Raw genomic sequence first — 25,706 nt, forward strand, 5'->3', positions numbered from 1 at the left:
TAGCATGACTCCCATTTACAGAGGAGGAAGCGGAAGCTCAGGGAGGTTGCAGGATTTGTCCAAGGCCACACAGAGAGCAGGACCAGGATCTGAACTTAGGTCCTCTGGCTGTCGGCCCCCACGGCTTACGATAATAACCCCACTAGTTAACACCGGGGTGGTGCAGCCCTTCGCAGCTTCTGTCTGCTGCATCCCACTGCCAACCACGTGAGAAGGCCAGGCAGGCTTTGCTACTTTGCAAATTAAGCACAGGCTCACAGGGGCTAGAGCCTGGCCCCGCCAAATCTCCAGATCCTGAGCGCCTTCCTCTCCTGCTGCAGGCGCCTGGTGTGAGCCAAGGTTTCGTCTGGGGGCCAGAGACCAGGTGAGTTTCCACTGGGTGGGCCTTAAGGGAGATTCCTAGGACTCCTCCAGACACCCGGGCCACCCACACAGGCACCCAGAGAGGGCCTCTGCCAGGGACCAGCACTGGCGCCCCGGGCGGGGAAGTTGAGCAAGACTGGGCCCAGGAGGGCGCCTCCACCCCCGGGAGGATGAGGATGAGGAGGAGGCCCGAGATCAGAGGCTTCCCGGAGGCGGGAGCTGCCCCGGGATTTGGAGTAATCGAGATGCTCCAAATGTGTTTCAAGGAAAAGGTAAGGGGCTAAAGGTTGGAGGAACAGGCCCACTTGGCCTTAGAGTGAGGGCGCTGGAGGGACGGGTGGGTGGGAGGTGGTCGTCGTGGGAGTGCGGGGACTTTTCTCGGGGCGGGGATGGGGGTGGAGGTGGTGACGTGATGGCAGGTCAGACCTAGATCATGCGCTTTGTCGGGGGAGGAGAGGCCGGCGCCCGGAAGAGACCAGCTCGGGCGGAAAACAGGGCTCGGCCCAGGCGGGGACCCCCACCCCAGGGGGCGGAGCAAGTCCCCGGCGCCGCGGGGCTGGCCGCAGCGTCCCGCAGTGACCTGAGCCGGGACCCGGCCTCCCGGGCCGCGGCCCCGCCCCCTCCAAGGCCCCGCCCCATCCTAGGCTCCGGGGCGCCCGTCCCAGGCCCCGCCCCTCCAAGGCCCCGCCCCCGTGGCGCTCGGCCCCGCCCCTCCGAGGCCCCGCCCCATCCCAGGCTCCGGGGCGCCCGTTCCAGGCCCCGCCCCCGTGGCGCCCGGCCACGCCCCTCCCAAGCCCCGCCCCTCCCGGGCCCCGCCCCCGCCGCCCGCGCGCAGGTAGGGAAGAGGCGGAGCGCCGGGGCCCGGCCCCCAGGAGCCACCGCCCAGCCGCCGGCCGGCGCCGCTCGGAGCTGCGTCCCGGGGCCGCGGGGCCGCAGGGAGGTGAGCGCGGGGCGAAGGGCGGAGCCGGCACGCGGCGGCCCGGCCGCAGGCGCCTTGGGGGTCCGCGGGGTCGGGCCCGAGCCTCGCCCGGGGCGGCGGTGCACGGTCCCGGGGGGCCGCCCCTGCGCCGCGCTCGGGCCCCACGTGGGCCGCGCCGGAGGCCAGAGTCGGGGCCGCTGGACCGGGTCTGCCGGTCTCCGGGGCTCGGCTGGCACAAGACGCCGAACGGGCCCCTGGGCCACGGGCCGCCGAGGTGGGGGGCACACACTTGGGCAGAAGTTAAGGCCCCGGGAGGGGGCCGGGCCGGGCCGGGGACGGGAGCGCGCCGTCCCGCCTTCCTCCCAGAAGCGCCTGGCACCCAAACCCTCCCCTCCCCTTTCTCCCCCGGGGCGAGGTGTGTGCTTTCAGCGTCGCCGGGGTGGGAACAGGTGCGGGGCTGGGTCCCGGCGAGGCCAGGTCGGAGCTCAGAAGCTGGACCCAGGGGTCCTGACTTCTGGACTGAGGGGCTTGGGAAGGTTGGCCCCCTCCGGGGAGCCTTGGGTTGGGTTAGGGGTAGAAGAGGTGCAGTCCCAGGCAGTCCCTCCCTCCCGTCCGGACCGAGGGGAACCCCAGGCCTCCCAGGTCTCGGCCCCTGCCTAACCGGGTGGAAAGCCTAAGGGGGAAAGCAGAAGGGTTGGAGCTCCTGCGAGGGTGTGTCTGAGGAGGGGAAGGCTCCCCAGTGACCCCACACGTGCCCTGGCTGCTGGTTCCCAAATGGCTAGATTGAGGACCCCATGGTGGTGACGTTGGCTGGGAAAAGGATGAGCCCAGCAGCTGTGTTCCTGTCACTCTGTGGGTAGGGTGGAGGGAAGAGGGAGGGGAGAGCGAAACTTGTTTGAGAGCAGCGGTTCTCAAGCAGGGGACTGATTTTTGGTGCCAGGAGATATTTGACCATGTCTGGAGCCATTTTGGTTGTGACAACTCAGGAGAAGGAAGTGAGTGTGGTTGTTGTTGGCATCCAGTGGGGACAGGCCAGGGATGCGGCTAAAACCAGGACAGCATCTCCCCACAAAGAACTCACCCGGCTCAAAATGTCAGCGCCGTGCTGAAGCTCAAAGACCCAGGAGCAGCACCTGCTCCATCAAATTACTTCTCATTGACTTCGCCTGCTTGCCTCAGTTCCCCCCGGGGTTCAGGGAGGAACAAAATAAACTTTAGTAAGATGAGAGGTGTGAGGGCAGTTATTCCTCTAGCAATAGGATTCCTTTGGTGCCATAAACCTGCCTCGTCCCTGTTCACACCACAGGCTCTGCAGGAAGCAGGTCTGGGTGCTGTGGGGGAGGAGCTGAGTCCCAGGGGCTGGGAACAGGGCTGTCTCACAGCTCAGCCCCGAAGTGCTTCACCCCTACCACAGCCTCCCATACAGGGTGAGCCAGGGCAGCCCTCAAGCTCAAATATCCCCTGGGCAGGTTGGGGAGGAGGAGGGGGAGGCTCTGTTCTCAAAGATTTTCCCAAAGCTGGATTTGGATTGCTGAGACAGGCATGGACGCCTGACACCATGTGACCTGCTGGAATCTTCCCTTCTAAACTGACACCTAAGTCTTCCAGTTATGGACACCAGGAAAATAACATTCAAGGGCTCAGGCTTCTAATTCCTTGTAGCTCCCAGATCTGCTTCTCTCTTGCCAAAAAAAAAAAGTGACTGTGGGAAACCAGGGTTAGGCAAGAACCCCCACGGTGGGCCCCACTGCTTGCAGAGGGAGGCACCCCCTGCTCCTGGTGTTAGCCAAGTGCTAGGCCCCGGGGGAACCCCAGTACGGACAACTCCGGTTTAAGTGTTGGTCCAATTCTCAGGGGATGGCGGTGGAGGACTGTTCTAGAAAGGTGAGATGGAATGAAGCAGCTGTCTGTGCCCAGGAGCCCAGGCCACCCACTGCTCCCCCTTCCTGTTTTCTGACAGTGTCCATTGCCCCCATCCTGTTCACTTCTGGACCCTGGCCTCCTGGCCTGGGAACTCTGGCAGGTGGCAGTTTCTGGTCGGTGTTTTTGTTTTTGTTTGCTTTTAAGTTTATTTTTTTAAAGATTTTATTTATTTATTCATGAGAGAGACAGAGGCAGAGACACAGGCAGAGGGAGAAGCAGGCTCCATGCAGGGAGCCTGATGGGGGACTTGATCCTAGGACCCCAGGATCACGATCGGAAGCAAAGGCACACAGATCCTCAACCACTGAGCCACCCAGGTGTCCCTGCTTTTAAGTTTAAAGGGCTGGAGTGGCACTCCCCTCTTTCTGTTGAACCACAAACTGCAACAGTGACTTCTATCTTTAGTGTGTTTCTCATGGTACAAAACCACACTCAAGACTAGCACCAAGCCGGTCAGGAATTAAGCAGCAGAGCCTGATACGGAACCTGGGCCCTGGCTCCCAGGCCCAGCCCTAAAACATTGTGCCTCCCTGCTGGTAAGCCACCAGCTGGCTCCTGTCTGGTTGGCTCATTTGTGCACCGTGGCTGTATGTGGTGTGAGACACACACACTGCCTGAGCGGGGACCTCTGTTCCTCTCAGAGGAGGGATTAATCACACCGCAGATACATCACGGAGGCCGCTGGGGTCTGAGGCTGGCTCTTCGTCAGTGGTGATGTTTTTACTGGTGGCCACAGCTCTTCATAGGGTTTCTGTCAACTTGCCATAAACCATGTCAGATGGAACAGCAGGTAAGAGCAGGAAGGAGTCAAGGGGGCGTGTCTGTGCATGCAGGTACCTGTTCCTGTCCAGGTGACTTGAATGAGGGTGCCTGGCTGGCTCAGTTGGGAGGGCATGGGACTCAATCTTGGGGTCATAAGTTTGAGCCCCACATTGGGTGTACCGACTACTTAAATAAGACTTAAAACAGAACAAAAACAGGTGACTTGAATGAGCTACCTGGCACTTCTCTTTGGTTCAGGATGGGCGGTGGCAGGATTGGGGTGGCCCCGGCCTCTCACCTGCCCCGGGGTGCAGCATCTGGGGAGAGGTCCTCTCTGGGCTGCCTCCTCCCTGCCCCCCCCCCCCCGGGGTCTGTATCACTCACTTTGGAGTAGCTAGCCTTCGGTGTTGTCCCGGCCCCCTGGGGGGATTTCCAGGGTGAGCTCACACATCTGCTCCCAGTTTCCTATCCGGCCGAGCCAAGCTGGGGGAGGACTGACAGCGCCGGCTGGGAGTGCAGGCTAACCTCTCACGTGGTGGCTAGGTTGGGGAGGTGACCAGGATACAGGCTGGAAGGAGTCGCCCCACCTGCCCCAGCCCTGGGGGGAAATAAGGCTTTTCCCACACAGCCCATAAAATCACTGTTGCTTCCCTATGGAAGTTAGAGCTGAGTGTAAAGAAAAATTCATCATCTCATCTTCAGGGAAGTATGAGAGCCACAGTGTCCACATTCCGTCATTGTGTAAACTTATCTGGGGACCCAGACACAAGTCATTTGTTGCCAATTCAAAAGCTGCCAGGGGCCTGTTGTAGGCGTGGGGTGCAGGGGGGTGGTTGGAGCTAAGTGGGCAGCACCCATCAGGGATGCTGGCCAGGACGGTGGGAGGACCTTTGGTGGGTGATTCCCAGCATGGGGAGCCAAGAAGCGAGGCCCAGAAGCTGGCAGCTGCGGTGGCCTCTGAGCTAGTGGGCAGTGGAATGAGGGTCACTTGTAGTCCGTGCCTCGGTCTCCTCAGCTGTACCGCAGGGCAGCAGCAGTCCACTGGATGGCTTGCTGTGAGGTGATGCCTGTGAAGTCCTGAGATCGGAGCTGTCAGGGTAATGGCATCGTGGCTGCCGTTAGGAGCGTGTCCATGTGTCCTTGGCACAGGTTCGTGGTGAGGACGGGGTCCTGCCTCGTGGGTGTTGGGGGGACTAGCTGAGAGCATACTGAGGAAGAGCAGTGCAACAGTTATCTGTCCAGGTGGCTGGTCTGGGGTGGGCGGGGGGGGCGGGGGAGCTCTGCCCCACAGAGGCTGAAGGGGCTCAGATGTGGGAGTAGAGCCTCAGGCCAGAATCTGCTGGCTTCTCCCAGCCCAGGGTTTTCCCTGTCTGCCTGTACGTGTGTCCTGATGAGGGGTGAGGGGGGTCACGGAGGCAGTGACCCTCAGCTCTGCTCCCTCTGGCCAGACTCTTGGGGCCAGGAACAGGGTAAGCCATTCAGAGCCTTGGTTCTCTCCTGCCTCCCATGTACGCATGGCCCTAGAGCCCGAGCCAAGAGCATCCGAGGTGGTCTCTCCCCTGACATCCAGCAAGAAGCACCTCTTCCCTCTCCAGCCGGCCCTCCCCAGGTCAGGCCTCCGGGATGGCCTCCAGGAGGCCTGGAACAGGAGGTGGGGGACCTCGCTGTGGGATGGGGCAAGAGCAGGACTTGGAGCTGAAACCCGGCCTGAGCCCTTGCTCTCACCTTGTCAGATACCGGTGATGAGATACGGACAGCACAGCGTGAGAGAATGTTTGAGAAAGCCCTTTGATAAGCTGAGAAGAAGTAGTGCTGCCTAAGTGCCAGGTGATGTCATTTCTGCCTAGGGGACTGGGAGGAGCTCAGGAGTCTCAGAAGCCCACACCTAAACTCCACCCCCCCAGCACCTTGGTCGCCACCCCACGCCCATTTTTTTGGCCGCTTTGCCTCACCAGTTCCAGGGTGACAGGAAGCACCACCACCACCCCCTAACAATGGGACTTGGGACAGGTGACTTGACTGGTCTGAGCCTCAATTTCCCCCAGCTGTCAAATAGAGAGCTGTTACTTCCGGGGCTCTTAGCCCAGATACAGAGACTAAGTGAGCAGCGGTCAGCTAGGAATAGCAGCTACCAGTTAGTGGCCGGTGATTGGGTGCCAGGCCCTGTTCATTCGTAAGCTCATGTCATCTCTGCTGGATCCGCAGGGGTGGGAGCACATCACCCCATTTCACAGTAGAGGAAACCGAGGCTCAGAAGTGGTAACTTGCCCAAAGTCTCCCGGCAGGTAAGTGGCCAAACCAGGTTTTGAGTCCTATCTTTGTTGTCTCCCCCCTTCCCTGCCCCACAGCCCTCCTCACTCCTCAACGAGAGAATCCACATTGCCCCAAAGAGAGGCGGGGGGCTGCGGTGAGTAGGGATTTACAAAGCCCTGCACCCCCAGTCTGAATGGCCTGAATGGCCCATGTCCAAGTGCCCTGAAGCTCTAATAGTCACTGGGGCTGGGGCCAACCTCTTTTGGGGAAGCAGCAAGCTCCAGGGCAGGGTTCTGGGAAGTCAGGTTTATTAGCTCTTTAATGACTGTTTACAAGCTGAAAATTGTTTGCCTGGCATGCTTCTTCCCAGCTGTGGGGCCAGCCTGGGCTTTGAGATGTGAGGGGCACCCAGAGCCCCAGCCTGAGTATCTCAAAATGAGGGACCCAGGGCAACCCAGGGCCTGACTTCTGGCTGGGTGACCTGGGCCGGGTGCTTCCCTCTCCATAAGCTATGGTAAGCCCTTGTGCCTTGGCTGCTTGTGCACCCAGGCTGAGCCCCAGCTAATGGTGACGAAGCCACCTAGATTTCAGATTCCTGGGGGGCTACTTAGCATCTTCTGTGTAAACAGAGATGTTAAGTGTCTTGCCGAAGAGGTCACAGCATTTAGGGCTGGACCTAAGACCCTGTCTCCTTCAGCTGGACAGTGGTTGTTTATTATTATTATTATTATTATTATTTATTGGCTTTATTTATTCCTGAGGAACACAGAGAGAGGCAGAGACACAGACAGAGGGAGAAGCAGATCCCTGCAGGGAGCCTGATACAGGACTTGATCCCAGGACCTTAGGATCATGCCCTGAGCCAGAAGCAGACGCTCAACAGCTCAACCGCTGAGCCACCCAGGCACCCTGGACAGTGTTTTTACTGTGTACAGCTAGGCCACAAGGAGCCGGGTGGAAATTAGGTGGGCCCCACCCTTGCAAGACCAAGTCAGAGCCTGGCTGTCTGTACTGAGGGTGGGTGTGTCTGGAAACAGCCTGTCACTCCTCAGTGTTGGGGAACTTCCAGCAGGAGTGAAGCAGGCCTCCCCTGCTCTCCAGCCCATGTTGAACCCCATCCTTCCCCTAACCACTGAGCTAGGCCTCTGCCAGTGGCAAGGACCAGGGAAAACCCAGTTCCCAGGGGTGCCCGGTTGGCTCAGTTGAAGGAGCACCTGGCTCTTGATCTCAGGATTGTGAGTTCCAGCCCCATGTTGGGTACAGACATTACAAAGTAAATAAATAAACTTGGGGTGGGGGGAACACAACAAAAACCAATTCCCAGTACCTCAGGATCCTAATAGAGGCAAATCCTCTTGCATGTTTGGAGCAAAGCCAGTTTGTACTGAGTTCAGGTCAACTTGGCGCCTGGTGGTCCATGCTCCCTCTCCGGGAGGCCCCCTGTGCCCTGGTGTCTGGCCCAGAAAGGACCAGGGCCTTCTGGACCCCCTGTGCCATTTCTGATTCCTCCCCTTCACGGTGATGCTCAGGGAGCAGCAGAACTGGGACAGAACGTGTCACCTTCCAGAAGAGCCTGGGCTCCCTTTCCTAAGCCACAGGGCACCCCCAGGCTCTGAGAGCTGCTGCTTTCCTGGGGTGTCGAAGGGCACCTGCATCCCTGTTCAGCTGCTACTGCCTTGCGTGCTTCTATGAGCAGTTTCTGGAGTCCAGAAAGTTTTGGAGGGCCTCTCTGGGAGGGCCCCCAGCAGGGTGGGCCCCAGCACTGTGTCCAGCTGGGGACACCCGGTGGCATTTAGTGCTGCCTGCCAAGGTATATTGCCAGCAGCTGCTACATCCCAGCTCAGCCAGCTTCCTGGACGCAGGGCTCCCCACAGAGGAGGTGTTCACCTCCTGCCCGCCCCACTGATGTGTGATCCTGAGAAAGCCTGATGGTGGTACAAAGGGGTGTTGGGGTGAGCACCACTGCAAGAACCTAATTCCCCCTCCCCACTCCCATGTGCTCAGACCCTGGACTTGGAGCACAGCACCCACTTCCCGTGTCTGTGGTCGGCTGTGCCACCCAAGCCGCCCTAACTGGGTCACAGGGAGTCCAGAACCTGGGGTCTGCTGGGGCAAAGCTGGTGGGTGGTTAAGTCCTGAGCCTGTGCCCCTCTCCCCCTTGTTTATCTTCTGAGCTGAGTTCCAGCAAAGCCCAGAAAGGCGTGGGGGGTGGAGACATAGGGGCTCTCGGGGCAAGGACCCTCTAAGTAGGACCTCTCCCTGTGGGAGGGGTGTAAACCCACAGGAGCTTTCAGTTTTCCTCTCCATCGGGGCCAGCTGGGCTAAAGAAGCAATGCAGTCTGTGCTGCGGACTTGGGGCTCTGGGGGATAGGTGCTCGCAGCCCTGGGGGAGTGGGTGGGTGCAGCCCTGGGGCAGTGGGTGCTCGCGGCCCTGGGGCAGTGGGTGCTTGCGGCCCTGGGGAGTGGGTGCTCGCAGCCCTGGGGCAGTGGGTCCTCCCTGGGAGTGGGGGGCAGCTCCCTGTAACCAGTGAGCAAGTCCGAGCTCGCGGCCTCGAGGGGGCCACTGTACCCCCTTTCCCGCATCCCGTCTTCCTGCGTCCTGTCCCGGCCCCCCAGCGTCTTCCCCACTCCTCTGCCCTTTGCTCCGGGCCCCGCTCTTGGCAGCACAGGGAGGTGTTCGGTGAGTCACTGGCCACTGGGACACGGGTAGGCAGACCGGGTTAGGTGACAGCCTTTACATAAGCTGCTCCTTCCGGGTCTCGAGGGGCGCTGAAGCAACTTCCCCGAGGTCAGCAGAACCCCGGGTTTGGCTGGGGGTTACACAGTGGGCGAGGGCCAGCTTCCTCTGCAGCTTTCTAAAAAACGCCCTGGTTTCCAGAAGGCTGCGGGCAGGGACTGTCGGTTTCAGTTTCTGTGGCAGGGAAGCAGGGGAGAGAGGCCACTTCCTTGCTGTCACCCTGTCATCCTGTGATTCATCGGGGGACAGACAGGTTCCCAGCGGCCCCAGGCCGCCTGCCTCCCTTCCCTCCGGACTGCCCATCACCCCTCAGCTCCAAGCCCAGGCCAGGCGGCGGGGGCTTTATCTCTTGGCTTCTGGGGACCTGCGCCTGTCTCTGCAGGAGGCCCCCTAACTTCCTGACCGCATCCAGTGATCGGTAGTGGTCTGCGTCTTTCCCCTGCTGGAGGGGATGCTTGTTATCCCTCGTCCCGGGGCCCCTTCCTTCCCTTTGTCCCCACTTCTGGCCACACAGGCTAAGACCTGATGTCAGGAGCCTGTCAGCTTCCGTCTGGAGCTGCAGCTCGCTCCCTGCCCTGGTTCTTGAGGTCCTCAGAGCCTGGGGACTGTGGAGCCAGCCAGCCACCGTCAGCAAGACGACCAGGGAAGCCTCCAGAACCCTGCTGGAGTGCATCATGGTGTGCAGGTGGGGAAGAGGGAAGGGGCCTGATCCAGACTCCTGGGCACAGATGGAACTGCACCTGGGGCAGGTTAGGGGACGGGGGGCCCACGTGGGCTTGGGTGGGGGCCGCCTCCAGCACCCTGCCTGAGCACCACGGCTAGAGCTCTGACACGGGAGGCTCTCTGGCCGAGGCCTTGCCTGCCCTGGCTGTGTCTGTCGGGATAGGGCTTAGCTGGCAGTGCCCAGCCCCCCTCGGGGGGAGACCAGACTCTGGTGGCATCGGTGAGTGCCTTCTGAGTGCATTTCGGTCCCATGTGTGATCCTGGCTGCTGGTAGCTGGGTCACACACCTGGTGGTGGGAGTGGTGGGGGTTATGGAAGTGTCAACCCGTGGTGCTTCAGGATGATTGGAACTCTGCACTTCACTTTTTCTTTGGCTCTGCCCCGCCCCCACCCCACGGCGGACCCCATCCTAAGGCCCAGAGACCCTGGGCTGGGGCTGTGAAGGCCCTTCTGTGGGTAAGGCCCCAATGAGGCCAGGATCCAGCTTGGGCAAGTGGCAGCGGCTTTGCTGGGTGGGGCAGGTGCTCAGATGCTCCCCAAATCCCCCCACCCTGGCCCACAGCCTGGGTGCTGCGGCAGCCCCGGGATCTCAGACAGAGCAGCGGATGTGACTGTGGGCCAGGAGGAAGCCTTGTCCCAGGATGTCACAATTTCCTCTGCAGCGAGCAAGCATTTCTGGGGCGTGGGAGATATGTGTTGGGCGGGGTGCTCCCAGAGCTCCAGCACTTTCTGTCTGGGTTCCTGTATGTCCTAGACTTGGGTTCTGCGCCCCCCCCCCCCCCCACACCACCAACTCTACCCTCTTCCCCTCACCACCCCGAAGAAGGAGCAGGGCTTCTGGTACACCTGCCCACCATTCACCATTTCTGCACAAGTTGGGGGCAGCCTTAGGAGTAGGGGCTGTGGAAAGTGGTGTTTCGTACTAACCGTGTGGGCTTCGTGGGTGTCAAAGCTGGGCCATCACCTTGTCCAACTCCCTTGCTTAATAGAGAAGGACACTGAGGCGAGGCCAGGGGGTAAAGCTGCCCATAGGCCAGGACTCGGCATTGCCCATGAAGATGGTGAAAATAGCCCTCGGACACCACGCTGCTCCCCGAGGAGGCGCAGCCCCGCCTCTGCTCTCAGGGCCCGGCCACTTTTCCTGGTGGCTCCCAGAAGTGCCCCGGGGCCAGTCCAGTCACCCCAGTCCTATAGCCCGAGGTCATGTCTGCCCTTCTTTCTGTCATGACATCAGCACAGATGCCAGCAACACAGCAGGATCCTAGGCCAGGGGAGCCCAGGCAGGGAGCTATGGCTTCAGGATGGGAGGGAGGGCTGGGGAGTCTGGGCTGTGCTGGGGAGAGGGGACAGGAGGTCCAGTGGGGCTCGTCCTGGGGCAGGATCCGCTCTGGTCACAGAGCCACAGCAGGGCAGAGGGTGCTTCGTGGAGCTGTCCAGAGTGGGCCACTCACTTCCTGGGCTGAGTGCAGGATGGTGGGAGATCATTTTTGTTTGGGGTCCATGTGGACTGACAATTTGCAGCCATGCCTGTCCCCACCATCTCACCTGCCTCCCATCCTGGTAGCCACTGGTAGGAGTTAACTATTCCACCCTGGATGCTGATGGGGTCGGGGACACCTACACACGGGCAGATATCTGCAGTATGCTGGAGGAGGCAGGTGAGAAAGTGATTGATTTTGTCTGGTGGTGATGGCAGACTTCCTGGAGGAGGTGACATTTCACCTGGCATTGCAGGTGGAGATAGGTGGAGCCTGGTATACCAGGTATAGGGCCTCCAATGAGGAAGTGGGGCCTAAGGGACCTGCAGGGCATGTGGTGTGTCTGGTGGGGGTGGGGACAGGTTCTGAAGGGCACTGGGCGCTTACTCTGGGGAAGTGATTGGCACTGAGTTCCAGAAGGGTCCTCCGTGTTTGGTGACCTCATGCAAGCTTGGACTCGGCAGCTCTACCCTCCCAGCCCTCCTCCACCACCTGCCTGCTTCCCTCCTTGGTGCTGGTTTCTCAGGACAGCACCTGCCTGGTGCCCTCTCACTGCACTCTGGTCCCAGGGGAGACCAGGCTGGAGAACTTTCCGTGCAGGGGCCCCAGGTGTGGCTGTTGTCTTGGAGCTGTGCCCAGAGCAGATGCAAAGTGGCCTCTGAGGGACCTTGTCATGCCCTGAGGTGTGGGGTCAGGACTCCCAGCACTCTGGGCTAGAAGGAAGGATGCCCGAGTCTGTAGGACAAACCTTGAAGCAGAAAGCGTCCTGGGTCCCCGGTTCTGCCTCAGATCCTCAGATCCCCCTCTGGCGCCCCCTCTGCCTGCCCCCAACGCCCCCGAAGTTCCTCTCTCCTGTGGTTGGAAGACTGCCGCTTTGTGAAATCAGAGGGAGGGCGTAGAGCTGTCCCCAGACTCTGGTTTGTCCCATGGCAGCCCCTCAGGCCCTTCTGGGTAGCCCCAGGCCTCTGAGGAACAGAGTTTGCAGAGTACTGTTCAGTAGAACTAAGTCCCGTCCCACCCCCCCACCGCAGACTGGACTCTCCTCTGTCACCCTGATAGGGGGCTGTCCTGCCCCCAGAGTGCCCTAGCTTGGAGCAGGGGGCTTCTGTTTCTCGAAGAGACCCAGCTCTTCCCCTTCCTGGCTGTGTGAGCTTGGGCAAGTTACTTAACCCCTCTAAGCTCCCCCTTCTACCCACAAAATGGGAGTGATGGGAGATAATCTACTTCGAAAGGTGTTTTGAGGACAAAGTGAGATGATGTCTGTGAAGAGCGAAGCCAGGCCTGGCCCGGCGCACCTAAAGACGTGACCCGTCCTGCCCCTAGCAGCCTTCGGAGTTCTGCTCAATATATTATTTAAAGAGCTAATAAAACAACAATGAAACACTTCTAAATCGTTTGAGCCTTAATATGCCTTGAATATCTGCCTCCCTCTATTGGGAAGAAAATCTTATGTTAAACGTTTCTCGTGAAGTTATTTTGAAACAGAAAAAAGGTAGAGGCCCGTCCTGATTCGGGGTTCCCAACCCAGAGTGGGGGGGTCTGAGGCTAGAGCCCCTGGCTACGGTGGGTGAGTACCCAGCCCACTGTCACAAGGAGCCCTTACTGCGGGTGGGGAGAACACACCTTTTTTTTTTTTTAAAGATCTTTATTTATTTATTAGAGAGATAATTATTTATCTTTATATAATAATAATTATAATTATTTATTAGAGATAGAGAGCACGTGTGCACACAGGAGGGGGGAAGGGGCAGAGGGAGAGGGGGAAGCAGGCTCCCCACTGAGCAGGGAGCCCAAGTGGGCTCGATCCCAGGACCCTGAGATCGTGACCTGAGCTGAAGGCAGACGCTCAACCGACTAAGCCACCCAGGCGTCCCGAGAAATCTCTTTTTATTTTTTTTATTTCTAAAGATTTTATTTATTTATTCATGAGAGACACAGACTGAGAGAGGCAGAGAGACAGGGAGAGGGAGAAGCAGGCTCCATGCAGGGAGCCCGATGTGGGGCTCGATCCTGGGACCCCAGGATCACGCCCTGGGCCAAAGGCAGGCACTAAACCACTGAGCCACCCAGGGATCCCCGAGAACATCTCTCTTAATCCCTCACCCATGAGGCCAGTGGAATTATCCCCATTTTATAGATGCAGAGACTGAAGTCAGGAAGATTGACTGATGCATTCTTCCCAACACACCTGCTTGAGCCTGCCCTTCCTTCCCTACAGGCTGTGTGCACCACAGGAGCTGCCCTGCTTGGGCTGGAAGCGTCTGTCTGGACGTCTGTCCACCTCTCCACAGAGCTGAGGCTTGAACCCAGAGCATCTGCATAGAGTAAAGAAGGGACCAGAACATGCTCTGAAGACATCTTCAACAAGACCCAGGAAGCTGTGAGCTCAGCCCAAACTCTGAAGGTAGGAAGCTGGGTAGCCGGAGGGGTCTGGCTTTGCTTGCTTGTTTATTTTTCAACCAGTACGGACCAGTATACCTGGGGGCCTGCACTCTGCTGGAGTTGGAGATGCAACAGTGAATAAGGCAGAGAGAGGGAGGTGAGCAGGGTAAAGTGATGGAGAGGCTCGAAGCAGGGCCAGAGGGCTGCATCAGGCAGTCAGAGAGGGCTCCTCGGAGGAGGTGGCACTCATGCTGGAACCAGAATGATAGGAAGGAGCTACCTGCTCCGATGTGTGGAGATCTGATGTGGGGATGGAGGGCCGAGCACAGACAGAGGCCTAATGTTGATGGAGCACCTGCCTGAGACATTTTTTTAACAGCTTCGTTGAGTTATAATTCACATTTAGCCCATTTAATCCGCATAAACTACATCCATACAAAGGGTACAGCTCAGTGGTTTGTAGCATATTCACAGGCAGGTGCAACCGTCACCACGGGCAGCTTCAGAACATTTCCGTCGCTTCAGAATGAGACCCAGCCTTTAGGTGCTGTCCCTCCCGGGCCCTCAGCGACAGCCGATCCTCCCGTCTCTGTAGAGCTGCCTGTCGCAGCCTTTCGTATGGATGGACTCCTAGAGTACCTGGTCTTTGTGTCCGGCTTCTCTCGATTAGCAGAACATCCTCAAAGTTCACGCACGCGGGACTGTGTCGGCACTTCACTCCTGCTTGTGGCTGACTCGTAATCCCATTGGGTGGATGTCCCATGTTCTGTTTATCTGTTTGTCGGTGGCCATTTGGGTTGTTTCCACCTTTTGGCTCCAATGAGCATGCCGCCGTGAACATTCCTGAACAAATTTCTGTGTGCATACATCGCCTGAGTGTGCAGCATGCGTACTGTCATTTGATGCTCAGGGTGCCTTTCTAGGGGGAGGTCCTTCCGCCATCATAAGGGGAGGACATGGGTGACCTGCGGTCAAGTGCGGGTCCAGCCCAGACCACCAAGCTGCAGTGTGCTTTTGACCATGACCCCTCAGCACCTCCTAGCAGGGCTTAGCAGGTGCTAGACAGTGAGGGTCCTAGAGTGGCCAGGTCAGGGGCAAGGAGGACGCAAATCCCCCCCGGGAGCCCCAGCGGCCCCAGTCAGAGGCTTGGACTTTAAGTGAGAACAGGAGGGGCGCCTGCGTTGCTCAGGGCGCCTGGGTGGCTGAGCATCTGCCTTTGGCTCAGGGCATGATCCCAGATCCCAGGTCCTGGGATCAAGTTCCGCATCGTGCTCCCTGCATGGAGCCTGCTTCTCCCTCTGCCTGTGTCTCTGCCTCTCGGTGTGTCTCATGAATAAATCAATAAGATCTTTAAAAAATAAGTGAGAACAGGAAATTGTGGGACAGTGTTGGGCAGAGAGTGATGTGGTGTGATTGGTGCTCTTCAAAGGTGACTTCTCTTGCGTGGCAGATGGTTACGAGGGTAGGGGGCTCGAGGGGCAGCAGGTGGAGTGGTCAGGAGGCCGCTGTGATCCTTCAGGTGAGAGGACATGGTGGCTCTGGTGGGCTGTGTATGGAGGGACAGACAGACTTGGGATGCATGTGGCTGCTGTGTCACCCTTCCGTTCCACGTTGGCCCCACATGCCCTTTCCTGGAGGGTTCCTGTGTGACTCTCCCCGGGTCTGCTGTACACACCCAAGGTCGGTACCACCTCGGCAGGCAGACACAGAGTCCCTGGCCTTATACTAGGGGAAGAGAAACCAAACCTGCTCTAGCAGCTTTGAGAAGAGGGGAGGGTATGAAATAGCTAAAGACTTTAGCCAGAAAAAGAATAGAATGAGTGAAGAAGGGAAGAGTGTTGATTCTGGTGGAATCCAAGGGTGGGGGGGGGGGTCGTGAGCAAGTGTAGACAAGCGGTGTAGGCAAGGGTGTTGATTAACACGAGTCCAAAATGCCGAAAACAGCTATCCATCTGGAATTCATTAAATCTTGGTGCATTCCACTCAATGAAACCTTTACAGTCGTCAAGAAAGATAAGAAAGGGGCACTTGGGTGGCTCAGTTGGTTGGGCATCCGACTCTCAATCTTGGCTCAGGTCTTGATTTCAGGGTGGTAAGTTCAGGCCCTATGCTGGGCGTGGAGCCTACTTTAAAAAAAAAAAAAAGGTAGCTCTGTCTGTATGCGCTGATGGGGCCAGATGTGCATGCTATGGAAGAAAACGTGTGATGTGAGGGTAAAATTTTAAGTACGTGTGTCCTTTTCTAGGTGCCAAGAGGTCTTTCCTAGAAGACAGGGTGGCAGGCAGATTATGAGTTTACTTTATAATCACTTTATCATCATCTGAGTCTTTTTTGTCTTTGAAGTGAGCATATGCCACTTTTTATCTTTGGGATTAACATTTTTCCTCCAAGAAAAGAAAAAATGTACCAAACAGGTGTCAGTTTCAGTTACCTTTGAAAAAGGAACCAGGCCGCCCCGGGGACAGGAACCAGCTTGGTGGCTTTCCCATCTATCTGGCAATGAGGCTGAGCCACCACTTCCTCGCTAGAAACCCAGGGATGGCTACCCAGAGAGCCACCCTTCCCTGCACAGCTGGGGACCTCCTGATTGTGGCTAGGGCACCAGGTTGCCCTGGAGCCTTCTCATCTTCCACCAAGCCCTGCCCCAAGGTCAAAGGCAGGGCTCCTGGGCCCAAGCAGCTACCTTCTGGCCCCAGGCCTACCTTGACCAGACTGACAAGGCAGCCCAGGTCTCTGCCCCTCTGTCCTTTGCCCTCAGGCTCCTCTCTGGCTGTGGTCCTTGCCTGAAGCAGAGACCCCCCCCAATGGAAGGAGGTAGAAAGGTGGGGATTTCCCAGGCCCCTGCTGGCCTGGAATGCAAACAAAGGACAGAAATAGAACCACTTGTGATACCCCACCCAGTTCAGGTTCAGTCTCTCTCGTGCTGCTTAGACTCTAGAATTAGATTTGACCAACTTTCTGCAGGTTGTTCTCAGCCTGGGCTGCCCGCCCTGGCACCTGGGTGTCCCCAGGTCCCCTTCTGTCTTCCCACCTATCGACACACTCGTGCCCCCTCTCCCGGTCTCCATCCCAGCCGGCCCACCATGGACTCCACTGACAAGAATGGCGAGAGCGTCTCCTCCGTGTCCAGTAGCCGCCTGCAGAGCCGGAAGCCGCCCAACCTGTCCATCACCATCCCACCACCCGAGGCCTCGGCCCCTGGCGAGCAGGCCAGCATGCTGCCCCAGGTAAGGGGGCAGCCTGGAGGCTCACTGCCCTGCCACAAGCGACAGCTGTGCCCACATGACCAGAGGAGGCCCCTTCTGCCTGTGTCACCCCTGATTTAGCTCATGCCCCCTCCTCCCTGGCCCCAGACGTCACGGAGTGGGCTCTGGGCGCAGGAGCTGTGTCTCCCGGTGGTCAGTGGAAGCCTCGAGAAAGGCTCCTGGTTCCAGCAGGACCAGCTCTTTCCATTTCCCGCCCGGGCCAGCCACCCCAGCCCGAGGAGCCCCGCACCCTGGGCATCGGCAGCCTGACCCCGCAGTGCCCGGCTCCCGTGGAGGATGGAAATGAAGATAGGCTGGACCGAGGCTCCATAAAGGGCTTATTGAGAACAGCCTTGAAACAGTGTCCTGGGGCATAAAAGGGGTGCTGTGTTGGTGCCACCCACTCGCCCTGGGGGCTCTTTTGCATGCAGGGAGCCAGCGGGGAGCACTGGGTAGGGAGTTAGGAAATCACGCTAGGGTTCATCGAAGAGTGTAAAGAATGGTGACTTTACACTTGGAAGGAAAGCGGCTCAGGTGTCTAAATTGGGGGTGAGGTGCGTTCTCGGGGTTCTCACATAGGGAGCTGAAGAGGAGAGAGCCCGGGATCTGGGCTTCACCAAGCCCCAGCCTGTCCTCCCGCCCCACCACCCACAGAGGCCCAGGAACCCGGCCTACATGAAGAGCGTCAGCCTCCAGGAGCAGCGGGGACGATGGCAGGAGGGCAGCTCGGAGAAGCGCCCTGGCTTCCGCCGCCAGGCCTCCTTGTCCCAGAGTATTCGCAAGTGAGCACCTTCCCACCACCCCCCTGCCCCTACCAGAAGCCCCGTGGACCTTGGCTGGGCGTGGCCACCCGGGTCCCCTTCCTAGAAGGGGTGGGCAAGCCTTTGTGAGCAGCACCCCTGACAGAGCTGGAACATGCATGTTACAGGGGGGAAACTGAGGCCCAACAGGGACGCGTGCCATGTAAAGTCACAGTGCGGAGGCTGGGGTGGGGGGGTTCAGGGAGTGGGGATGTGGGGTGGCACTGGCCCTCAGGGTGCCCCCCAGACCCTGCCCAGCCCAGCTCCGGCTCTGGACTCTGTTCTACCCTATCATGTGGTCACTGGGTACCAACCCGGGGGCAAAATGGGGAGCCGACCCGCTGCACGCACCTGTGCCCTGTCGCCTCCCGTCACTTCCCCTGCACACACCTCCCGTCACCCTCGTATGTGCCCTGTCCCGCCGCCGTTGTCGTCACCTTCATGATGCCTTCACAGCCACCCTGTCCGTCTGCTCCCGCAGGGGCACCGCCCAGTGGTTCGGGGTCAGCGGCGACTGGGAGGCCAAGCGGCAGCACTGGCAGCGCAGAAGCTTGCATCACTGCAGCGTGCGCTACGGCCGACTCAAGGCGTCGTGCCAGCGGGACCTGGAGCTCCCCAGCCAGGAGGTGCCTTCCTTCCAGGGCACCGAGTCTCCCAAACCTTGCAAGATGCCCAAGGTGGGCCCCCTTGGGGTCGCCAGGGGTGGGCCTCGGCACCGGGGGCCCCCCCCGGATCAGCTCTACTCACTACCTCCCTCCCTCCCAGATCGTCGACCCACTGGCCCGCGGCCGGGCATTCCGCCACCCGGATGAGGTGGACAGGCCCCATGCCCCACACCCGCCGCTGACCCCGGGGGTCCTGTCCCTCACCTCCTTCACCAGTGTCCGCTCTGGCCACCTGCCCCGCCGCAAGAGGATGTCCGTGGCCCACATGAGCTTTCAGGCTGCCGCTGCCCTCCTCAAGGTGACGATCCCTCCCCGCCTCTGCCCTGCCCCCATGGTGTCCCCCTCCCCTCCGCAAAGCATCCCCCCAAGAGCGCACCAGGTATGTCCTTCCTTCCATGCTCAGGGCAGTGGGTGCACCAGGTTCCCTGGCAGGAAGAGGGCCCTGCAGCTCGGGAGCCTGGCCATGGCCTCCCAGCCCCGGTGCTCCATAGCTGGGGAAGCCGGTGCAGGCACCACCCTTTGCCCAAGTTCACAGCGCCTAGGATGTGCTGAGTGCGTCGCTGCCCTGCAAGAGCCCCCAGCCCAGAGGGCACAGGTGTCGCTATTCGGTGTGATGACTGCTAGGGCCTCTGCGAGAGGGGCTGATGTCAGGACAGGCACTCGGGCTGAGCCCAGAAAAATAAGGAGAAGCTCCCGAGGGAAGGAAGGAAGGAAAGGAATGGTGTCCTCAGCCAAGGGAAGGGCCCCTGCGAAGGCCTGGAGGGGCAGCGTGTGGTCAGATGTGGTTTTAACAAGGGGTGCTCCTAGGAGGGGGTGGCAGCAGGTTGGGGTCAAAGAGGCAGATGGGCCTGGCATGCTGTGCCAGGGAGCTGCGTCTGGGGAACGTGGCCCGAGTTTGGGGAGGAAGGGTGCAGAATGAGTGGTGGCAAGCTCGCTGCCCAAGCCAGAGGGCAGGAAGTCAGCAGGGAGAGGATAACCGCAAATCTTGGAGAGACCGATGACTTTGGGGCTACAGAAGCTTCCTGGCCTTCCTTGCCTTCTCCTGCAGACACTGTGCTCTGGGTAGGGTCCCATCTCCCAAGGCTTGACAGTTCCTTCAGAGGAGCGAGCGGTGCTGACACCTGACCTGGACCTGATGCCCCTGCCTCTGACCTGTCACAGGGACGCTCTGTGCTGGATGCCACGGGACAGCGGTGCCGGGTGGTCAAACGCAGCTTTGCCTACCCCAGCTTCCTGGAGGAGGACGTGGTCGATGGGGCAGACACATTTGACTCCTCGTTTTTTAGTAAGGCAAGCATGGGGTGTGGGCCTTGGGACCGGGTATGGGGTGGCCTGGGAGTTAGGAGAGATGACCTGGCCTTGATCATCCTGTGCTGGGAGCCCCTGAGAGGTCCAAAGGTCCATTGGTGGGACGGGATATGCCACATCCTGGAGCTCCCGGGCCCCTGCCCTTCTGTCAACCTGGCAGGACAGGGTGCCGGCCAGGAAAGTCACTGTCAGGGCTGACGGGCACCCGCCTTCCCCTTCCCTTCCACAGAGCCCGTCTAGCTTTGATCTGTCCTTGAATTGAGCTACGGGAGCAGTATTTGGGACAGTGACTCCTCACGCTGTCTTTTTCTGTGTCCCCCGCTCCACCCCACCCCAGGAAGAAATGAGCTCCATGCCCGATGACGTGTTTGAGTCTCCCCCACTCTCTGCCAGCTACTTCCGGGGGATTCCACGCTCGGCCTCCCCAGTCTCCCCCGATGGGGTGCAGATCCCTCTGTGAGTTCTGGGCACCCTTCCTCCGGGTGCAGGAAGATGGCACAGCGGGGAAGGGCTCCCCAGACTGCCAGGTCCCCCTTCTGGGATGTGTGGGAGGGGACAGCAGGCTGAGAGCCGTCCCCCACCAGGAAGGAGTATGGCCGAGCCCCCGTCGCTGGGACCAGGCGTGGCAAGCGCATCGCCTCCAAGGTGAAGCACTTCGCCTTCGACCGGAAGAAGCGGCACTACGGCCTGGGCGTGGTGGGCAACTGGCTGAACCGGAGCTACCGCCGCAGCATCAGCAGCACCGTGCAGCGCCAGCTGGAGAGCTTTGACAGCCACCGGTGAGCGGGCCGACCGGCGAGGTGGCCGGGACCGCGGGCTGTGCTCCTCGCTCTCGGGAGCCCCTCGGATATAGACAGGGGAGGGGGGCCGAGAACCACCCCCCCAGGGTTCTAGGAGCTTGCAGACCCCCCAGGACCCCCCTCCTGCAGCACCCCTTATTCCACAGGTGTTTAGTGAGCAGCTCCTGTGGGAGAGGAGAGCAGGGACAAGTCCTCACGGTTACCCTATGAGCATGCATGTCACCTGGAAGGGCCCGCGGGTGCTTGCTGTCTCTTCACCCTCCTTGCTCTCTTGGCCTGTATCCTTAGCCCGGCTCCCAACAGCAGTCAACAAGCATTCATTGAGCGCCATCACACAGGCGCTGGAATAGCCCCACTGGGAGGGACAGGGAGGGCAGGATGGGCCAGAGACACAGTTAGAAGCTTTATGAGCGAGGGGACTGTGGGGGAGACCAGAGGGTTGAGGAGGGGCAGTTGTCACAGCATGCAACGGGTAGTGAGCCAATACATCAAACCCAAAATCATAAAAAATGAATAACAAGTGTAGCAAGCGTCCCAGGAGGACAGAGAATGAATGGACGGCTTGGTGGGGGAGGGGTGCCGTCAGCATGGCAGGAGTTAAATGGGTAGAGAGAGATGTGAAGAGCATCTCTGGCAAAGGAAACCCCATGTGCAAAGGCCCTGGGGCTGCACGGATCCTGGTTTGTTCCAGGAGCTGTAAGAGTTGGAGAAGGTGGGCAGGCACAGTAAGGCCTTGCAGCCAGTAGGAGGTGATGTTAGACCTTATTCCAAGGGGAGGAGGAAGCCGTCTAAGGGTTTTAAGCTGAGGGAGAGACACTCAGGGTTACATTTTCAAAGTCACTGTGGTGAATGGTGCGTTGGAGGGGAATAAAGGGGGAGGGGAGAGAGCAAGTGAGAGCTGATAGGGGCTGGGGGTTGAGATGTGGGTTCTTCTCTGCTGACCTGGGGTCCCTGTCCCCAGGCCCTACTTCACCTACTGGCTGACCTTTGTCCACATCATCATCACGCTGCTGGTGATTTGCACGTATGGCATCGCACCTGTGGGCTTTGCCCAGCACGTCACCACCCAGCTGGTAAGTCAGGCTAAGAAAGGGGTGCTCCCCGCTGAGGGTCCCAGCCTCTCCTGAGAGGCGTCAGCATCATCAGCCGTGGAATCCCTCCCATGGCCACACCTGGAGGAGCGCTCAGGGCTCACCATAGCTATACCCCTTGACCCTATCCTGGGGACCCTACCCTGGGATGGGGAAACCCCTGACCCCCCACTCCCTCTCCTGCCCCAGGTGCTCAGAAACAAAGGTGTGTATGAGAGCGTGAAGTACATCCAGCAGGAGAACTTCTGGATTGGCCCTAGCTCGGTGAGGAGCCCAGGGGGATGGGACAGCATCTCAGGATGGGACAGCCCCCGGGCCCTGTCATCCCCTCAGCTGGGCGAGGGGTCGGCTTGCCCAGGGGACTTTCAGGGAAAACTCAACAGAGCGGCTGGTCCGGGCCCAAGCTCACTCTTTTCCCTCCCCCAGATTGATTTAATCCACCTGGGAGCCAAGTTCTCCCCCTGCATCCGGAAGGACCAGCAGATTGAGCAGCTGGTGCTTCGAGAGCGAGACCTAGAGCGAGACTCGGGCTGCTGTGTCCAGAATGACCACTCGGGCTGCATCCAGACCCAGCGGAAGGACTGCTCAGTGAGCCAGGGCCCCCAACCCCACCAGGCCCTCTCCAGTCCTGTGCACCATCTTCACTCACCCTAGCCTAGAGGAGGGGACCTCAAGGACAATGACCATCCCCTCCCTCCTTCTGGCCCCACACACCCCTGTACATGGCCCAGCACAGGGAGCGTGCCAACCTTCCCAGCCCCAGAGAAGCAAAAGAAGTGGCGTTCCCAGGTCTTGGGAATGTCAGCCAGGGTAGAGGTCTGGGAGACGAGCCTGAGCCCCGGGGACCAGGGGACGACTTGCTGTCCTGGAGGGTCCCTTGCCCACACTAATGGGGATGGCATTGTCCTACTCACAACCAACCCTCCTCTATCTTCCAGGAGACTTTGGCCACTTTTGTCAAGTGGCAGGATGATACAGGGCCCCCCATGGACAAGTCTGATCTGGGCCAGAAGCGGACATCAGGAGCGGTGTGTCACCAAGACCCCAGGTACCGTCCCAGGTGGCCCACAGCTGGGCTGTGAGAAGGTGGGGTTGAGTGTCCAGTCCGTGCATCCCACAGGGATGTTGGTGGGTGGGTGTGGCAGGCTGGGGGAGGGGGCACAGGCACAGGTCCTCATTCCACCCCACCCCTGCCGAACTCTGCCTCCAGAACCTGTGAGGAGCCAGCCTCGAGCGGTGCCCACATCTGGCCTGATGACATCACCAAGTGGCCAGTGAGTGTCTGGGGTGGAGAGCGGTCTAGGAAAGGCAGGCCGGGTGCCCACTGCGGCGCAGGCCCAAACCAGCGTCCGTGTCCCTCCCGCAGATCTGCACGGAGCAGGCCAAGAGCAATCGCACCGGCTTCCTGCACATGGATTGCCAGATCAAGGGCCGGCCGTGCTGCATCAGCACCAAGGGCAGGTCAGCCGGCGCCCCGCCCGGAGCTCCCCGTGCTCCCCGGTCACCACCCACCGCCCGCACTAGCATCCTCCCTCCCCGACTCCAGGAGCTTGCAGGATGAAGGGGAGCTTGCCCCAGAGCTAGGGTCCCCGCAGAGGGGTGCCCCTTTCTGCCCACGGGCAGGTGCCCTCGGGGCCGTGATGTACCCCCTTGCCTCCCTGTCTCCCCAGCTGTGAGATCACCACCCGGGAATACTGTGAATTCATGCACGGCTATTTCCATGAAGAGGCAACACTGTGCTCTCAGGTGAGGCCGGGCCTGCTGGGGCCCTGAGCGTGAGGTGAGCGTGGCAGCCTGCGGGGGCCGGCCTCGTGCTTCCCTCCCGCGGCAGGAATCTGGCTCTGCATACCACCTCTGCCCCACAGCAGGGCCAGCTGGGTCACAGGTGCTGACCGCCCGTGCTTGCCCTCAGGTGCACTGCTTGGACAAGGTGTGTGGGCTGCTGCCCTTCCTCAACCCCGAGGTCCCGGATCAGTTCTACAGGCTCTGGCTGTCTCTGTTCCTCCACGCTGGGTAAAAGGCCCCTTGCTGCCTGCCCCGCCCACACTATGTGGTGCTTCCCCCCCCCCCCCGCCCCTCCCCTGCACCCCTACCCCTGTCCCCCTGGCTGGCAGCCGAGGGCAGACATGAACCAGCGGATGCCTGACGTGTCCCCCTCCCCAGTGTGGTGCACTGCCTCGTGTCCGTGGTCTTCCAAATGACCATCCTGCGGGACCTGGAGAAGCTGGCCGGCTGGCACCGCATCGCCATCATCTTCATCCTCAGTGGCATCACCGGCAACCTCGCCAGTGCCATCTTCCTCCCATATCGGGCAGAGGTAGGGCCTCGGGTGATGGGCTGGGAGGGCCAGCTCTGCTGCTTCCCCCCACTTTCCCCGTGGGCCTGCCCGAGGGACTCACGACCCCTCCCCGGCCAGGCTCGACAGCAGGTGCACAGCTAAGCTGTGGGCTTATTGGCTGATCCCCTAATCCCTGGGTGCGAGGGAACAGTGATGCCCCCAAGTCATGCTCAGGCTTCACCTCCAGAAAGACTCTCCCAGACCCCATCCCTCACCTTGTTCCCCTCCTCTGCTTCATTTCTCTTCGTGATTGTGACCCCTGCCTGCCAACCCGCGTGTCACATTATCTGTGGGTTGAGCTGTATGAAATCTCCAGTGTGCACCATTCACGACCCACAGAAACAGTGGCAGGTTTTCCATCAGGTCAACCCAATGCCCTTGGCGCGTTCGGTGTCTGTCCGTCCTGCCCTGTGCTGCCCGGAGTAGGCCTGTCTGTCCTGCTTACTGCACGGACCACACACTGGGCACACAGTTGGTCCTCAGTGTTTGCAGAAAGCGGGGGGGGGGGGGGGGGTGCCATGAGCCCCACTTTGGTCCAGGAGCCTCAGCGTCTGGGCCCCCAGCCCTGGGAGGAGCCCTCCCGTAGGCTGGCTGACCCAGGTCCCGGTGCCCCAGCCGGGCTATGCCCAGGCTTTGCACCCGGTGCCTGGGAATGACGCTGTCCCCCTCCCCTCCCGGCTCAGGTGGGCCCTGCAGGCTCGCAGTTCGGGCTCCTCGCCTGCCTGTTCGTGGAGCTCTTCCAGAGCTGGCAGCTGCTGGAGCGGCCCTGGAAGGCCTTCTTGAACCTGTCGGCCATCGTGCTCTTCCTCTTCATCTGCGGCCTCCTGCCCTGGATCGACAACATCGCCCACATCTTCGGCTTCCTCAGCGGCCTGCTGCTGGCCTTCGCCTTCCTGCCCTACATCACCTTCGGCACCAGCGACAAGTACCGCAAGCGGGCCCTCATCCTGGTGTCGCTGCTGGTCTTCGCCGGCCTCTTTGCCTCTCTCGTCATCTGGCTCTATGTCTACCCCATCAACTGGCCCTGGATCGAGTACCTCACCTGCTTCCCCTTCACCAGCCGCTTCTGCGAGAAGTACGAGCTGGATCAGGTGCTGCACTGACGCCTGCCCGGCGGGGTTGGGCCCTGCTGCTTGTCTGCAGCATCCCGCCCCCCAGAGACCCGCTGCCAGGGCTCAGGCCCTCCCTCCAGCAGGTGAGGCCCGTGGTGACAGTCACAAAGGAGGGCCCCCTGCCTTCCCGCCACTCCCCTGACGGCAGGACCCCTGCCTCTGGGTGGCCTTTCATCCTCGGCTTTGCCGATCTGCCCCCACCCCCTCCGGGCCTCTACTCGTGCCCCCACCCCCCGCCCACCACACGTGCCATTAATGTGAGCCTGCCCTCCCTGGGACGTGCCCACGGTTCCCACCAGGCTCCCGCCCCTGCCTCACCACAGCCAGCCCTCCTTCCCCTTCGTCCTCCCCTCCCTGCCCTGTGAGCCGGGACCCCTTATTCAGCAGTGGCCCGGGGAGCCTGTCCTAATGCTCCTGGCCAGACGCGTGGGAAAGGCTCTGCCTTGGTCTGGAGCAGAAAAAGAGGAAGGACACACAGCTGGGGAGCTGAGAACCTTGGCGTGTTTGTCGCAAACAGGCTGTCCCCTCCGTCTAGCCTGGCCCTCCCTCGGAGTCAGTGTTCTGTCTTCTGGGGCTGGCTCTGAGGAGGCCGCCCTACCCCACGCGATGGGGGGGCCTGCCTGGTGGGGAGGGGGACGGGCCACCTCGAGGACCCTCTCCCAGGGGTTGCCCAAGGCCCAGTCAGGCCCATTTTTTACTGGTTTATATTATGGTTCTAATTTTTTAAAGTAACGCTAACTTTATATGGATGGTGTCTCAAGTGTATTAAATGATATTCTCTAGAAGTATCGTTTTTTGACCTGGGGG

At 60.1% G+C, this 25,706-nt stretch overlaps 1 protein-coding gene across 4 annotated transcripts; it reads left to right on the top strand.

The window, feature by feature from the left end:
• Positions 1-57: 57 nt before the first annotated feature.
• On the top strand, positions 58-25,684 carry RHBDF2 (rhomboid 5 homolog 2). Of its 4 annotated transcripts, none has more exons than XM_072746551.1 (19): positions 58-364; positions 13,377-13,562; positions 16,614-16,767; positions 17,440-17,567; positions 18,067-18,262; positions 18,351-18,548; positions 19,412-19,540; positions 19,896-20,014; positions 20,143-20,337; positions 21,320-21,431; positions 21,639-21,713; positions 21,876-22,037; positions 22,388-22,497; positions 22,660-22,723; positions 22,816-22,910; positions 23,120-23,195; positions 23,362-23,462; positions 23,613-23,766; positions 24,471-25,684. In XM_072746551.1, the coding sequence occupies exons 3-19, from the start codon at positions 16,624-16,626 to the stop codon at positions 24,888-24,890; spliced, it is 2,478 nt and encodes an 825-aa protein (XP_072602652.1). In that variant the 5' UTR covers positions 58-364; positions 13,377-13,562; positions 16,614-16,623; the 3' UTR covers positions 24,891-25,684. The 4 variants fall into 4 exon arrangements, with proteins under 4 accessions (XP_072602652.1, XP_072602650.1, XP_072602649.1 ...); XM_072746549.1 differs by lacking the exon at positions 58-364 and adding an exon at positions 1,192-1,303 and having other exon boundaries at positions 16,505-16,767; XM_072746548.1 differs by lacking the exon at positions 58-364 and adding an exon at positions 1,192-1,303.
• Positions 25,685-25,706: the final 22 nt, after the last annotated feature.

The sequence above is a fragment of the Vulpes vulpes genome, chromosome 2, assembly GCF_048418805.1.
Source record: "Vulpes vulpes isolate BD-2025 chromosome 2, VulVul3, whole genome shotgun sequence".
Taxonomy (NCBI): Eukaryota; Metazoa; Chordata; class Mammalia; order Carnivora; family Canidae; genus Vulpes; species Vulpes vulpes.